General features: G+C 44.2%; 1 protein-coding gene across 8 annotated transcripts in view; it reads right to left on the bottom strand.

The window, feature by feature from the left end:
- Positions 1-15260, bottom strand: part of Limch1 (LIM and calponin homology domains 1) — a 306367-nt gene that overhangs the window by 49740 nt on the left and 241367 nt on the right. For 4 of the 8 annotated variants that reach the window (XM_040747144.1, XM_040747147.1, XM_013116532.3 and 1 more), the window contains one exon: positions 3208-3243. The exons of 3 other annotated variants lie outside the window; for them this stretch is intronic. In XM_040747144.1, the coding sequence (XP_040603078.1) occupies positions 3208-3243 (36 nt within the window). Of the gene's footprint in view, positions 1-3207; positions 3244-7578; positions 7691-7794; positions 7911-9169; positions 9497-10033; positions 10277-12606; positions 12907-15260 lie in introns of all 8 variants that reach the window. One more of the 8 variants, XM_040747146.1, reaches the window with a different exon arrangement.

Below are 15260 nucleotides of genomic sequence, written 5' to 3'. Positions count from 1 at the left end.
CTCCAGGTGCTGGACATTTGAAATCGAATCTGAGACCTAGAAACTTGAAGACTATCTTCCTCCAGAGTGTTCTAGGACTCCAACTGCAGAGACTTAGTTTTGAATCTGAGGCTTCTGTTAGTGCGGGGGTTAAGGTGGGTATGGTGTGGTGTGTGGGGGTGTGTGGGGATGGGGGTGGGGTTGATGAAGCCTAGAGAGAAGCTGCTGTTGCCTTCTCTGTTTGCAGTGCTGGTTCCCAAAGCTGTGCCTTGTAGAAAAATAAACTCAAAGGGGAAAGGGGCTGTGATCTTCTCCAGCTATTTTATACTACTTATTAATAATCAAGAAAAGTTTGGGAATTTACAGCGTTAAGTAGAAAAGTCTACCTCCCCTTTTTAGCTTTAAGATACAAATTCACCTAAGTAGAACTTCTAGAAATAGATAGAAACTCTCATACACCTTTCTAGTTAAAGGGAGGAGGGATGAGGAAAATTTTACCTTTAAAATAGCCAATCCAGCCAGTTGTTTTTAAGGCAAATTACAATTTACACTAAGACCTTGGATGTATAAATGTCTCTATCTTGCACACCAAGCACTAACAGTAGAGAGAGGGGAAGCCATTGACATTGCTGCCTGTGAGTTCTAAGGGCAGAATTCCGGGTTGATCATAATAGGTAGCTATGCAGTGGCTTCCGCAGGCGTGGGTAGGAAGTTGCCTGCTTCTCCAAGGTGTGAGATTCAGCCACTCACTCCCTGTTCTTGGAGGGATGAGAGGCCTCCACAGCTGTCTTCCTCAGCCTCCAGGCTCTGACTTACCCCAGCCCAAACGTGGCCAAAGGCCAGATAATAAAGTGCAACTCTGTGTGCCCCGAGGTTTTTGTGTTTTTAAAAAAGAAACACCAACAACTTGCCAAAAAAGAAAACAGCAAAACTGTGACATTTTGCCATTTATTTAAAAAAAAAAAAGAACTGAAAAAGTTGAAAACTGACAATACCGAAAATGGGCTGAGTCATCATTTAGAAGCCATTCTTCAGTGCAGAGGTTGAATTTCATGCCTGCATGAAGAAGTGTGGCTCTGGATATGGGATTTGGCAGAGATGGGTGATAAGTCCTGGAGAGATCCAGCCTCCAGAGTATTGTGACTTGGACTACACCTGGCCTCAGGGCCAATGCTGATGCCCAGGGCTGTTGGGAAGCAGGTTGTGGACAGGAGATCCCAAGACTCAGCTGGGAGCAAGCTAACACTTTTGAGAAATGGGATTGACTTTCCTCTAGCGGCATCTGGCAATGGTTTCTGAGGCAAGTCTGAGCTAAGAAAATTCAGAATAAAATGCCTCATGGTGCTCAAGATGCAGGCTCCTCTGGCAGAGGCATGTTGAGAGAAGAGGGAAGGCAAGTTGAAGAAAGTGAAAATTAAACTTACAGAGACACTCTTAACTGGCCAGAAGGTGGAGATTTTGCTGTTTCTGTGGTAGGTTAACCCTGACTTACATTTCATTAAGACACATTGCGTTTTTTTGATTGTGCTATATCTTAAGAATGTGTCAATTATTTTAAGTGTAGTTTATGTCAGTAATTGCCTTTAAAGAGTTTGGAAAAGGGGGAGGAGAAAGGAATTAAGAACAGTACACATCTCTATTTTAAAAATTCACTCTTAGCATCACCTTTGATTTTGTTCCCCAAGTGACTTCATGTCATTCACTCATGTCTGTTCTAAGCAGTTGATTTGGCACTTTGCATATTCTCAAATAAAACCTGTGCACAAGAAGTTCCTTTCCCTCTTCTTGGTCCACCCGGACAGTTTATAAACACGAAAGAAGGGAGCCCTGAGCCCTGTCCCTTTAAACGGTCACAACTTTTTCTGTGGCCAAGGTTTCAGAGGCAAGCATGGGGAAGAGCTAAACTCTTTTGAATGTAGCTTCCTTCCCTTCACTTTTTAGGCTTCCCCCAAGATCTACTTTGGGAAAATTGCATCACGGCTCTTCGTCAGTTAAGAATAAGTCCATTCTATCACAATGTTTCTGTTCACCGGGTCAGAGTAGTGTTTTGCCTGTCAATTTCATGTCATTCTCTTGTCAGGGATGTTAAATATTGCCACTGTGGGATTCAAGAGTAATAACCAGGCCCCTGTTTTACAGACTGCTTAGCTCCATGCAGTCAGTCAAGAACAGGATGAATTTCATTTTTGAGGCATGGAGGTTGTCTCCCTCCTCCTTTGCTTAAATACCATTACTGCGTCATCAGTAGAAATGACATCTGTGGGTTCTATACCCTATTTAAACTTCTCTCTGCGATGTGGACCTTGACTCAGGAGAACAGGCAGTGTTCACCCTGCTGGTAATGGCGCTGTCTCTGTTGGGCCTCACAATGCTTTTGTGTGATGGCTGTTGGAATGAAATATTAAATCCTGTTCCTTCTAAGACCAAATACTCAGACCTAAGAAGGATATTATTCTGAAAAACCCTTCTGTCTTGTATGTCTTGTGCAGAGTGATCTGCTTACAGGAAAACCGGTTTGGGTACAGAGTTTGTAAAGTCACAGACGAGACAGTTAAGATTCTTCTCAAACTGGAATGTGAGGTGCTGAGTGGGGCAGAGACCTCTGTTCGGGAAGGAAAGCAAGAGGAACCCAGGTCCTGTTTTATGCCCTTGACCCCTTGCTATGCTGTGGAACTTGAACAAAACCCCAATGTTTGGGTCTTAAGTATCCCACAGTTTGTGTGACTCCAACCTGGTAGGAACTGGGGCTTCTGAATCTATAATTAGTGGTTAGGATTTATTTTCTTAGTTTGGAAAAAAAGAATGTGACTGTAGGAATGACTACTTCATTGTTTATGCTAAGTCCCAGCGCATAAGGAGTTAAATTGCAAAACCCATAACACCCCTTCCCTAATTCCAATAGTTTCATGACTTCCTAATTCAGAAAGGGTACCAACTGTCCAAATCGTAAGAGCGACTTGAGCATGTCCAGCTACGAGAAACAAAAAGCAAAGCTGAAGCGTCGGCTAAATATTAGCATCATGCTTAAGTTGCTTTCTCACTCAACCCCCCCCCCCCCCCACACACAGAGAACCCATTCTGCCTTGTGACCCCCACGTACTCTGCTGTGGACTGGGCTCACTATGCAGCTCTCTGCTGCATCCGGTGCATGCCAATTAGTGGTAAGTACTGGAAGCATGCACTTTAGGCTAGCGATTAGTGTAATCCTATGAATGCGATGCCACTTACTCTGCGCCATCTGACACAGGAGTTCTCGAACCGTATCTACAAGACCAAATTAAAAAAAAAAAAAGAAATTAGAGACTGGAAGCGTGTGGATGATGACGCGACCAACCTGAAAAACCAAACGGTGGGAGAATGGAACCATGTATACAAAACCTTTTTTTGCTGGTCCTGCTGAAAGAGAAATGTCGCTACACAGTTAGCAGTATGCATTAGTTACTGAAAAATTAAAGCCTTGATATTTCCAAAGGGCATAAAGCCCATGCTAAAACCCAGAAGAGAAATCCAATCATCCCATGCTGCCCACAAAGAAAAACCCTATCCAATGTAAACACCAAGAGGCTTAGGTGAACCTCTGGTGTTCGGGAAAGGCAGCTTAAAACACAAGCACACTCTGGTTAGCCGTTCGCAAACAGTTAAACTGCGCATGCCCCTGTGCTGGTGGTAATGGACTGTAATGGGTGTGCGTGCGTCCTCACTCAGCTGACCTGATGTGTTAATGCATCTGCACAGACAACATCAAAGACTGATTCTACTGTTTCCTCAGAGTGAAAGCAGAACTTCAGCCAGAACCCCAATCAGTACCTTCAGTCTGCATTTGACAAAAACCACAATTCCTAGAAAACGGGTAGTCTTAATCAAAGCCAGACTGAGGCTAACCCACAACTGGAAAGACCAAAGGTTTCCCTAATCTGTTCTATTCTTCTGATGATTTGGGTTTATAAAGCTGTACCCCCTGTGATAGGTTAGGTCTAAATGCATCTGCATAGCGGAAAGGACTTGAAGAAGAGAACACGGTCACATGGAAGCTCATATCAGCATCAACAACTCCATGAGCCTCCCTTCAGCAAGGGTGAGAGTTTAAAGGCACCGTCCTTTCCTGCCCCCAAAAGGCTACTCACTTCGGCATTCTGAGTGTGGATAAAGAACTGCTGCTGTAAGGGAAATCTATCTTGCTTCAAGCTTCCCAGAAACTACACCTCAGAATTGTCAGCAAATTACCTTGTTCTTATCTGGTAATTTCTGAAGGTTATATACATACATACATACAATTTAAATTACCATATAATGTGCACACATGGATGTGCGTGCACACCTACCCCCACACTCCTTTCTCCCATTTTCATCATTCTAGAACATTCTAATTCATTGATGACTATTATTTTGTTTACAGGGAAGGTAAACCACATGTAGCTAAACCCCCAGATTTCTGCTGGAACAGCCACAAGCAAACCAAGGAAAGGGCTGTGAGGTGCCACCTCTGTCACCTCTGTTGACGGAAGACTCATTCTGTTCTTCAGGAGCCCTTCCAGAAGGTGCTAGGTTAAGTCTCAGTGTGCCCCAAATGCACAACTGTGAAGCAGGTGATGAGGAATTCCTCCCACCAGCACGAGCAGCATCAATCCTGAAGCCTGGGCACCTAGTTTTTAGTTAGTAAAAAAGTCTGTCAGAATACACATATTCAAATGTGGAGCTTGCCAAACCATCTTTGGAAGAGATGCTGTTCCGGAGGGATGATCAACGGGGAAATAACTGACTAGCAGTTGTGTGGTTTATGTCACTATTTGAATATGCAATTAGCGTTTGATTGAAGTATGACACAATTCAGACAGTGAACTTGTGCACACACAGTCTCGCCCTAGCTAACATTTCTATGGTGTTAGCTCCAGGAAATGTCTGAATTCCAACTGTTTCTTCACAGAACAATTAACATCATTCATGGGCATCTCTGCAGATAAACAGATTCCTACAGAATTCTAAGTCTCACTGGGTAAGAAGTTGCCTGATGGTCTTCCCTCAGCAGTGGCTGGGAGGGTGCCCTTGAGGGGTATTTCAGTTATCAAAGAGCTCCCCTCACTCATAGGAGACCCTTAAATGCAAAGTAGGCTGTGGGGTACAGAACCCACAACTGTGCAGGACTTGGAATCAGCAACCTACCAGAAGAGTCAGGTTATCACGATGTCCTACCTGAGGGCAGGGCTAACAGAAAGAAGCCATATGCTGACTGATTATGTTCATACAACTCCCGGCAGTAGCAGAGCATCTCAGAAGCCACAATTACGCAGTGTGAGATCCGGGCACTCCAAACTAATTTGAAGTGAGAGTTGACCATGGCTTCACCACTCACCTAGGACGAGCACTCAGCCTTGTGTTTTGCACACAGTTGTTACTCAGTACATTTTTGTTAAAAGGAAACACAAATTCCCACAGTGTGTGTTGGCTCAATCAAGAAGCATGCCATGGGCTGGGAGATGGCTCAGCGGGTAGAGGGGCTTGCCACTAACGCTGTCATAAAGTTAATGGCTCTTTCCACTCACACTATTTGTCCTAATATGAACTAGTGGCAGACAGAAGTGGTAAGAATTCACCAGGTTTCCGCGACTCTTCCTGTGACTCGTGTAGGGGAAAGTGGTTTTCTACTAGGAGCTAAGTTCAAATCTTGGTGCTTTAATTCTGGGCTATGTCCCCAAGTTTGGTTTCCCATCTGCAATACAAATCCGTACTCTCAATGTTTGTGTGTGAAAACCAGGAATGCACCCAGAATGCATCCAGCCTCCAGCCTGCAGGCCCCTCCTCCATCTTTCTTGTCATTCTGGTTTGCTCTACGGCAGCCCATGGACCCAGAATAAAGCATCAGGTTGGGACATCAGGAGGTGACAATGGAGGACACTCAGTCACTTTGTCCTTACGCAGTGTCAACCTGGGAGCCATGTGGGACCCAATCACTTAACTTCTCTCCCTGTCATGTTTCTCATTTCCGAAATGAGCAAATCTCCACTGTGATTTTTCCAGAGGGGAGCTGGAGAGGGAACAGACACTCTGAGGAGGATACAGCCTATTCCGCAGCTATGGTGAAAAGCATAGCGATTGCACCTGCTCCCTGGACATCATTGTCATAAGATTCCACTACTGGTATTATTTGACCCAGGAAACCTTGGGCTAAATTCAGCTTATAAACATGGCTAGGATACTTATTTTTAAAACCTGGGTTAGTTAATGCTCTTCCTCGCCCCCACTGTGCCCCTGACCCAGTGCCATCAAGGGCTTTTGAGAATCAGAGTGCCAGCACTTTGTTTTATGCTGAGCTTAAGAGACAGGCAAAGCACTTCTCTCTCATTGCCCAACATTGGGTAGGTATACCACACTTAAACACACACATCCCATATATATATATGCATATACATTATAATAACATATATTATTAGTCTTATTAAATGATAACAGCAGCTTCCATACATAGGACCGTGAACTCCAGGATCTTAAATCAAGTCAGAAAGTGGATAGAAATCCTGCCACCAGGTGGCAGTGAGGTTGGCTAATATTGGAAACAATGCAAGTTTTATAAATGTTGTTCGTCCTCCTTGGCCTGAAGTCCATAAAACCAGGTTGGTTATAAAGTCTGACCCTTTTGCCAAAGGCTCCTGCGTGAGCCAGGAAGAAACAAGAGTTTTTCACTTATCGGCCCACAAGATGAAGATCAGAAAGAGCGGTTAAGTGGGTAAACTCATTATTCAACTACGCTTCATTCCTGCTTACATGCAAAAGAAGAAACACCCTGGATCCATTGGGTTAATCATTCCATTTCTTCAGGCAGAAACAGGTGAGTGGCTTTGACACACCATGATGCATTAGTAATACACTAAAAGCATGTGCTAAGGCCCCAACTGGAGAATTAAGTGGCAAGGGCGCAGGATAATCAGACCTTTGATTATTCCTGGGCATGCAGACTCCTACACTTCCTGTCACTGTGCACAGGAACTAGATTGGTTTGGATCTGGGATGTCTAGGGGCCACCGCGGTTCTCCTGCTCATCATATTATCTTGTCATGAATCAGCCATCTTGTTCTGGCCTTTTAGTCCACAGCCACTCCAGGAAGGAGCTGTTTTCATCTCTGACTTCACTTCTGTTCCCAAAGGCTCCCACTTGGAGGCCAGAGGACATGCTTCAGGGCAACATTTGGTGCAGCCAGTTAGATACCCATCTACTGCCAAAGGAATTCAATAGCATTACTCACTGACACTATCAAGACGCAAGTGCACGGAGATGGAGCAGCTGCGTAGGAAATCCCCCTTTTATTTCGACAAGGCCTCTGTCACACAGTTGGAACTTGGAAAAGATTCCCATCCTACTTTTCACAATTGTCGAGGAAGGAATCAAGCCAGTCCCAGCCACATGCAAAGGCTAAAATCTCCATCCAAGGGGGGCTCCAGGAGCACAGCTCCAATCCTAAAGTGGATGGGCACATCCCTTTGAGTGACTTTACTCCCCACTGATGCAGTCACCGAGGGCACACAGGATGCTCAGCTCATATCTAGGCACACACCAGCCACACACAGCAGAGGCAGCACAACACGTAAGGCAGGCAGGAGGCTCACAGGGGTCCACCGCATCCCTCTGGTCTTTCCACTCCTGGCAGCATCTCAGGCTCTTTAGAAATAACTTCTTCATTTTGTTCTCTGCTATCCTGTGGCAGCTGTGTGGGTGTAACTAGAGCCAAAGAGGACAGTTTTGTTATGGGAAAAAAAGCTTCCCCCAAAGCCTGCTTGCCTGTAACCCATCACCTCTGTGAGGCAGGACATGCTGGGCCTCACCTTCCTCTGTCTCTGGATTGTTGCTGTGAATGCAGACCTGCTCTTCCTGAGACTCCAGCACGGGCGCCAGCCATGGGACCTTTCTGAGGCAGTCCTCTGTGCCATAATGCACTATCCTAATGTTAACCAAGGAGCACGGCGATAGGAGGCAAAAGGAAGAGAGTTATGAAAGGAGGCTGGGAGACTAAGAGTGATCATCAGCTGTCATTCCATGGGCTCGTTAGTAAAGGTGACATAATCAGATTTAGATGGGAGGATGTGAGTTCTCCAGAGGCCTAAAACACACCGAGGGGGTCTGGTGTGACCTACTCACTGCAGGGCGGAGCGGGTCTGGTGTGACCTACTCACTGCAGGGCGGAGTGATGGCCTGTGTGCACCTGAAGACTCGAGGCTGCATTTCTCATGTAGTTTCCTGCCTCATCTTTCCCTCACCATGTGTCCTAACACATTCATATGTGCAGCCTTCCCCCTTCTGTGGTGTCAACCAGTCTGGAGCTCAAGAGCTTGCCCTCCCTGCAGGTCATGGACCACCTCCCACTCCTTTGGTTCTCAAGGACAAAGTATTGGGAGGAATGCTATGTTTTCTTCCCCCATGAAGAACTTCCCATGGCTCCTACCGAGCAGGTGGACTGGAGTTTCTAGGAGAAGCAGGATAATTAGAAATGTTCTATTCTGCCTAAGAGAAGGGAGACCAGATGATAAGCCTGAACCGGCCAAACAGGACTTCAGATGGCCTCCAGGGAAGAGGTGGGCTGAATCTTGTTCCAGTCCTGATTTACTAGAGACATTGAAAGCTTGGGGGAGGGGAGAGCCTCTTTTTAGTGGGTCTGCTTAGGTGTTGAAAACCGAGTTCATGATGCTCACAACGGAGACTTTATAACTGTGGGGCAGGACAGGGGGATGTTGTTACATGAGCCAAGTTTTATGTATGTAGAAGACACTTGGTGGTATCATTATGATAGTCCATCTATCGTTTCAAGTCATTCAACTAATAAAATGACGCTCAATGGTTAGGCCAAAAGGAATGTCTGTAGAGATTACTGGCCCTCTCAAGCACTGATTCCCATGACAACAGACTGGAAATAGACACCTGCCATTAACACATGTGCTTTCCCAATGATGGACCTCCAACACCATTTTCCTGCTGTCATGTAGGAGTTTATCAAGTTTATGTCATCTCTGGAGGTTTGTGTCATGTCACTCATTAAGCTCTTGGTGTTTTGTTGGTTGGTTTTGTTTAATTTTGTTTTATTTGGGGGTCTAGCACATGCTATGCATACGCCCTACCACAGAGCTACATAAGTAGCTCCAGACAACTTTAAAAGCAGCATTTGACTCCCATGCAGATCTCTTTCACAGGAGGAAAAGAAAATACCTGCAGTCATTCTGTGGACTAAGCATTTGGTCTTCCTTTAAGTCAAAAGGAGCAGTAGAGGGAGGTGACACAGAGGGAGTCTGGCTTTGGCTGCTGTGACTGACAACCTTTGCATCGTCCCTAGGTCCCGTCTTGCCAATGCTGAGTCTCTTCCATGTTTGTTGGTCTATCTCTGTCACCGGCCCAAAGTGCACAAACTTTTGCCTGGGGCTGGCTTCTTTCTTATAGGCTCTTGCTTTACGGCTAGCAAAGTCATCTCGGATGGCAGTCTCTGCGCTGATTTCTGGTGAGGGCTCAGGGACACAGGCGTTCTGAGCATCTCCATCCCTGGTCAGAACCAGAAATCAGTTCCAGGGGATTCCAAGGCAAGGACAAATCAAGATGAGGTAGAAAAGACAAAACTAGATACATGAAACATACGACCATGGCTAGAACACAATGCCTTTCCCATCAACTACTCAAATGAAGAAATAACCACTGCTCTTGCTGTGGTAAATAGTGCGTTAAGTTTCTATTGTTTTCAAAGCATTAGTTCCAACACCATCAAAAAATCAAGTTCCAACTTTTAAGGCATTAGTTCCAACACCATCAAAAATCAAGTTGAAATTCTTTATAGTAAGCAGAATAAGTCTAGCAGAATAAATAACCATTTTGAGAAAGTCAGCTGGATAAAGAGGGTGTTTTCTGCTAACATGGCTTTTAGTATTAATGTTTCCTCTCAGGCAGAATATGCTCACTTCCAGACATTCTGTGTTGTGAGAGGTTCTCTTTCCAGCCATCAAAACAGAAAATGAAACCCAGATAAGCACTCAATTCTCTGAATGTTAAATCCTACTACTGTCTGGGGGTAAAACCATGACACACCTCATCTTTCCTGATACTTTCAATCTCTCCCACGTCTCCAGGTCAGCTTCTGTAATACTGGAGAGTTTGATGAAGCTTGGAGCCTCACGGTGAGGGGTATGTCTGCCCTGGATTCTTCTCTGGGCCAGGTCGTCCTTCTGAAGATCTGGTGCCTTCCTGAGATTCGTTTCCACTGAATCACTCTCCTGAATTCTCGTGACACAGGTCACCATTGTGTTTACCTCTTCTGCTTGGTCCTGGTCTCTGCTGATTTGATTCAGGCCCCCAAATTATTGTAGAAGGCACGTTTGAGGAAGGGGAGCAGACAAACAGAATGTCAAGCCTGGAAACTCAGAGGCTGAGGGCAGAGTGGACATCCTTTCCCTTTTTCAAAAAGGATTAAAAGAGCGTGGGCACCTACATAGGATGGGAGCTGGGGCCCTGCACACGCTAGGGAAGCGCTCTACCACTGAGCTATGTCTCCATTCCTTTGTGCTTCCCTTCCAATCCTGTAATTAGGCAGATTTTCTTCCTTCATCCATGAATGGCAGTGTCTAGCTTGTCTAGGAAAGAAAGCCAGGGCTGGCTAAAAGATGGCTGAGAATGCCTATGAGATTTTAGTTTCCTACACTATTCAAATCATGACAATGAATTCTAGTTCTCTGATTGAATCTCTCAGCCCTCTTAGAATGCTTTTTACTTCATCAGTAAAGTCAGTAATGAGCTTGGCATGATGCAAACTCTAGGGTTACTTTGGAGATAGCTGGAACACGGTTCAAACGGGAAACATCTCGTTGATTATGAATGGAAAGTTTCAACATTCAGCCTTACTCTGTTTCACAGCATTAATCTGGGTTGACTACTGTAAGCATGAGGAAGAGAGAGTATACACTTTTTTCTCTGGGTAGTAACTATTTACTGTCCTGAATGCTGAACTGAATTGTTCTACTGAATTAAATGCAGTTCGACCATATACTTAAACAGTCTGTCACAATGAAAGTCTTTCACTTGAGTGTATCAAGCATAGTGGTGCATATCTATCTGTAATCCTAGTATTTGGGGGATGGAGACAAGAGAACAGGAGTTCAAGGTTAGCCTCAGCTTGCAAGTTCCAGGCCCAGCCTGGGCTACACAAAATCCTATGTCCAAAGTAAAGCAAAAACACATAATAGCAAACACCAACTGTTTACCACGTTAAGTAGTTTTGCTTATAGATTGGCTTTTAATTCAATGAAATGCAAAAGTGATAATGATATTCTTAGTTTCACAGACCTCAACTCTCTAAAATGATGGGCAAAAAAATAGTAAGATGTGAACTCCGTTTTTGATATAAGGAAAACTGACAATATGATAACTTCTTCAGGGTGAAATTCTACAAATAGACACTTTGACTGTTGCCACCCCTTTCTTTGTACAAAAATCACTGGCCAGATCCCTCATGACCATAATTTTCATGCCTGAGTTTGCTTCAGTGTGTATGAGCTGACCACCTCTGATCTAAAACACTCTAGATAAGCAGTGTATGGGATTCTAGATTTTTAACATTTTGGAATCTTTTGCACATTCACAATGACGTATTTTGGGGATAGGACTCAAGTCTAAACATGAATTTCGTTTATGATCCATATACATGCTATAGATATGCCCCAAAGGTGATCTGTATACAATATTTTTAGTGCACCTGCATTTTGACTGTGACCTGTCATGTGAAGTCAGGTGTGGGATTTTCCACTTTTGGTATGATGTCTGTTCTTAAATGTTTTTGGATTTTGGGGCATTTGAACTAAGATGATAGGAGAAAGACTGGAGTAGGAAATTCACTTGACAATTATTCCTGTGATAGTACCCATGAAGCGTGTTATATGTCTGAGAAGGTGTGTGTGTGTGTGTGCCTACTCATTAATGTGCGTGCGTGCATGCATACATGTGTACATATGTGATGTGTGTGTTCCTGTATGTGAACACATTTGCTCATGTGCCATGACACATATGTGGAGGCCAGCAGACAACCTCAGATGTTGAGCTTCACTTTCTCCCTTGTTGGAGACCCTCTCTTGTTTACTGCTATATGCTAGACTAGCTGCCTTGCAAGCTTCTGACATTTCTCTTGTCTCCATCTCCCACTGCCTGGTAGACAGGAGTGCATTGGGATCACAGACACTGGTGCTACTGCACCTGGGATCCTATGTGGGTTCTGGGAATCTAAACTCCAGTAATTAAACTTGCATGACAGTTACTGTACCTACTGAGCTATCTATCTAGCTCCTGCTTTGTTTCTGATGAGAAATAGCTACCATTATTTGTCCAAGTGATCTTGCTTGTGTGAGAGACAAAAGAACAAGCTTTCTCTCCTTCTGTCTAAAAAGTTGTTAATACAAGGGACTAATAGGAGGGTAACGGTTGTTTTCTGCCCCCTTTGAATGGAGTGGCCTTGAATGTTGGTTGTTCTCTGAAAGGCAGCTGAACACGTCTAGGTGACTACTGATGCAAACTTACAACACCCCGGGGGCCGAAAAGAGAGGGATGGGGACAGTGTACAGATCATCTCTGCTTAATTAAGATCTTTCTCGTATAGACACACACGGAATGCACACCTTTTATATTCTACATTTTTCTTGTCTGACGGTCCCCATGAGAGCTGTTTGCTGCCACCCATCTTCTCTACATCTTTTTTCTGGTAAGGTCCATACAGGAGCTGGTTAAGTGGCACTACCGGCTTGCTTTGGTTCATCCTTGCCCTCCTTGCAGCAAAGTCATCTTTCTCAAGGTCAGGCAGTCGACAGGCAGCTTCGTCTTCTGACTCTGAGTCTTTGCTGTGTTGGGTCAGGAAAGGGTTTTCCTTCCGAAGGATGATATCCCGAGTAGCTTCTTTCTCATCACTCAATTGCTTTTGACTGGTAGAGCAAAACCAAATGGAACTCCACATGTGATCAGATAAAAAAAAGCCTTTAACTCCCCATCTCCAGCAATTGTACTGTTATAAAACAGTCCTCTCGATGCTGTTAGTTCAATGGGCATCACCTCATTATTTTTAGTAGAGAGTTGCAGGGCAGTTAGGAGAGGCTTGAATTCAGCCAGATACAAACACTAAAAAGTCATGTAATTTGCAGGACTCCCATGAGCGTCCATAAAAGCAAAATCCTAAATGGCTCGGAAAGCAACAATCCAAACTCTTTTTGGGAAACCGGGAAACGGGTAGGGAGCTCTTTACTGCCCCCTTTCTTCATCAGTACATTTGCAATGCACACAGTAGGCACTCAGTTTGGTTTGGGCTGAAAGAGCAAAAGAATGAGCCCGAGAGATGAATCTGGAAGAAAACTCATGAGCGAAGCCATGTGCTAGAACACAGAACATGTGCCCACTCTAAAGCCCAAGGAAGGTCTTTCTGTACCCAACTGAGCTGACCGGAGACCCATGGGATGAATTAAAACCACGCAGAGGATGACATAACAAGCTGATCAAGCCCTGCATTCCCCCACCAGCACCTGCTTCCTCCCCTCCAGTCCCTAGGCTCTCCACCTCCTAGGTCTGCCTCCTTTCTATTGCTGGAAGTGCAGGACAGCATGGTAAAGGCATTCTACCAAATTATTGCTACAGATGATTTCCATTTTCAAAGGAGTCTTGAAGCCCCTTAAGCCCTGAAGCTTTAAACTGCTAACAGCAATTTAATAGTGACATGTCAGGCAGCAAGCCTTAGGACTTCTCTCATTTTTTTCCTTTTGTCCTGGGATGGGTTGTAGGCAAGACAACAATTGTGCTCATGTGTCATTCAAAGAAAATCCCGTCCCTACATCCATTTAAAAGACCAGTTCCATTTTTAAGTCACAACATCTGTGGGAACCTTAATTCTCCCGTTTATTGTATTCTCAGTTCATAAAGATGACAAGCAAATAAAAACAATCTGATTTCTACAAAAGCACACCTACTTTGTACGGCTTTTAGAAAGATGATTAAAAATTCTTGGGCTGAGGACATAGCAGAAGAGCAAATCAAAATAACTGGATTTCTAAAAAATGTGTACCTGTTTTGTATGGGCTTTATGAGAGGTGATGCGAAGTCCCTGAACAGAGAACAGAGCTTAGTGGCAGAGCCTATGGCACGCAAACCAGAGTTCAATCAGTAGTATACTGACCTTAAAACTAAATGTGTTTAAGGTCAGGCAAGATGGCTCAGTGGGTGAAGGGGCTTGCTGCCCAGTGTGACAACTTTCTGATTCTTGGAACCATGTGGCAGGTGAACTTACTCCCACAATTGTTCTCTGACCTTCACATGTACACTGTAGCACACTGACATGAACACACACACACACACACACACACACACACACACGCACACACGCACTCACGCACACATATGCACGCACATGCTTGCAAACACACACACACAAAATAAAGTCTCAAAATATTTAAAGACTAAATTCTTCATCATCAAAGGACAAGCTCGTGTCTAGAATGAAGACAGGAGGAATTATTAATGTGGCTAAAGACAGAACCAGCAACCAGTCTACTCTGGTTGATCAGCTGGTCCACTGGCTGTTGTTTTGTACTATAATGTTGCTAAGGAGGTCATTATTATGTAGAGACAGCAGATCTCCTTCTGTCTGAGATTTGAAAAACCAAAATAGGTTTCACAACACCTTTCCACCATTAGCCACTGTTCTCAATAAGATTTTAAAACAAATGTGTGAGATGTTTTACTTCTTAAAAATATGTTAATTAAGGTATTGAATCCTGCTCTTAGAGTTGCACACCCGACTCTCAGTCTCCTGCCTAGTCCTTCCCCAAACTGTGTTCATTTTCTCCTCTTAAGTCCTTGGTCAACATTCTTGGCAAAGATCAATTTAGATTGGCCAACTATGGCTGTGAAGAATAGTTAGTAGAAAATGACAGACCATTGCATCTCTTCAGAGTTACTATGCAAAAGCAAATTGATTATAATGATGCTGGCCAGTAGATAATGGGAATACGCTGTGTGCTAGAATTCCTCCTAAGTAGTAATTCTAAAACTAAAACTGCATGGCCTATGGTATACACTTATCCTCATTTTATCAAGTAGAAAGTAAGATTAGGCCAAGAAATTTGCACAAGGTCAAAGAGCTAGTGCATAAATTCGAATACAAATTAAGGCAGGCTGAGGCCAGAGGGCCTGCTCTATGACAATGAATCACTGTGATACTGATTGGACAAACAACAATGCCAGGAACAGCTTTGAAAGCAGAGCATCATACCAAAAGAGAAAAAGGGAGGGG

This window comes from Mesocricetus auratus, unplaced genomic scaffold (genome assembly GCF_017639785.1).
Source record: "Mesocricetus auratus isolate SY011 unplaced genomic scaffold, BCM_Maur_2.0 Super-Scaffold_100006, whole genome shotgun sequence".
NCBI lineage: Eukaryota > Metazoa > Chordata > Mammalia > Rodentia > Cricetidae > Mesocricetus > Mesocricetus auratus.
This window is presented reverse-complemented; position numbering and strand designations above follow the sequence as displayed.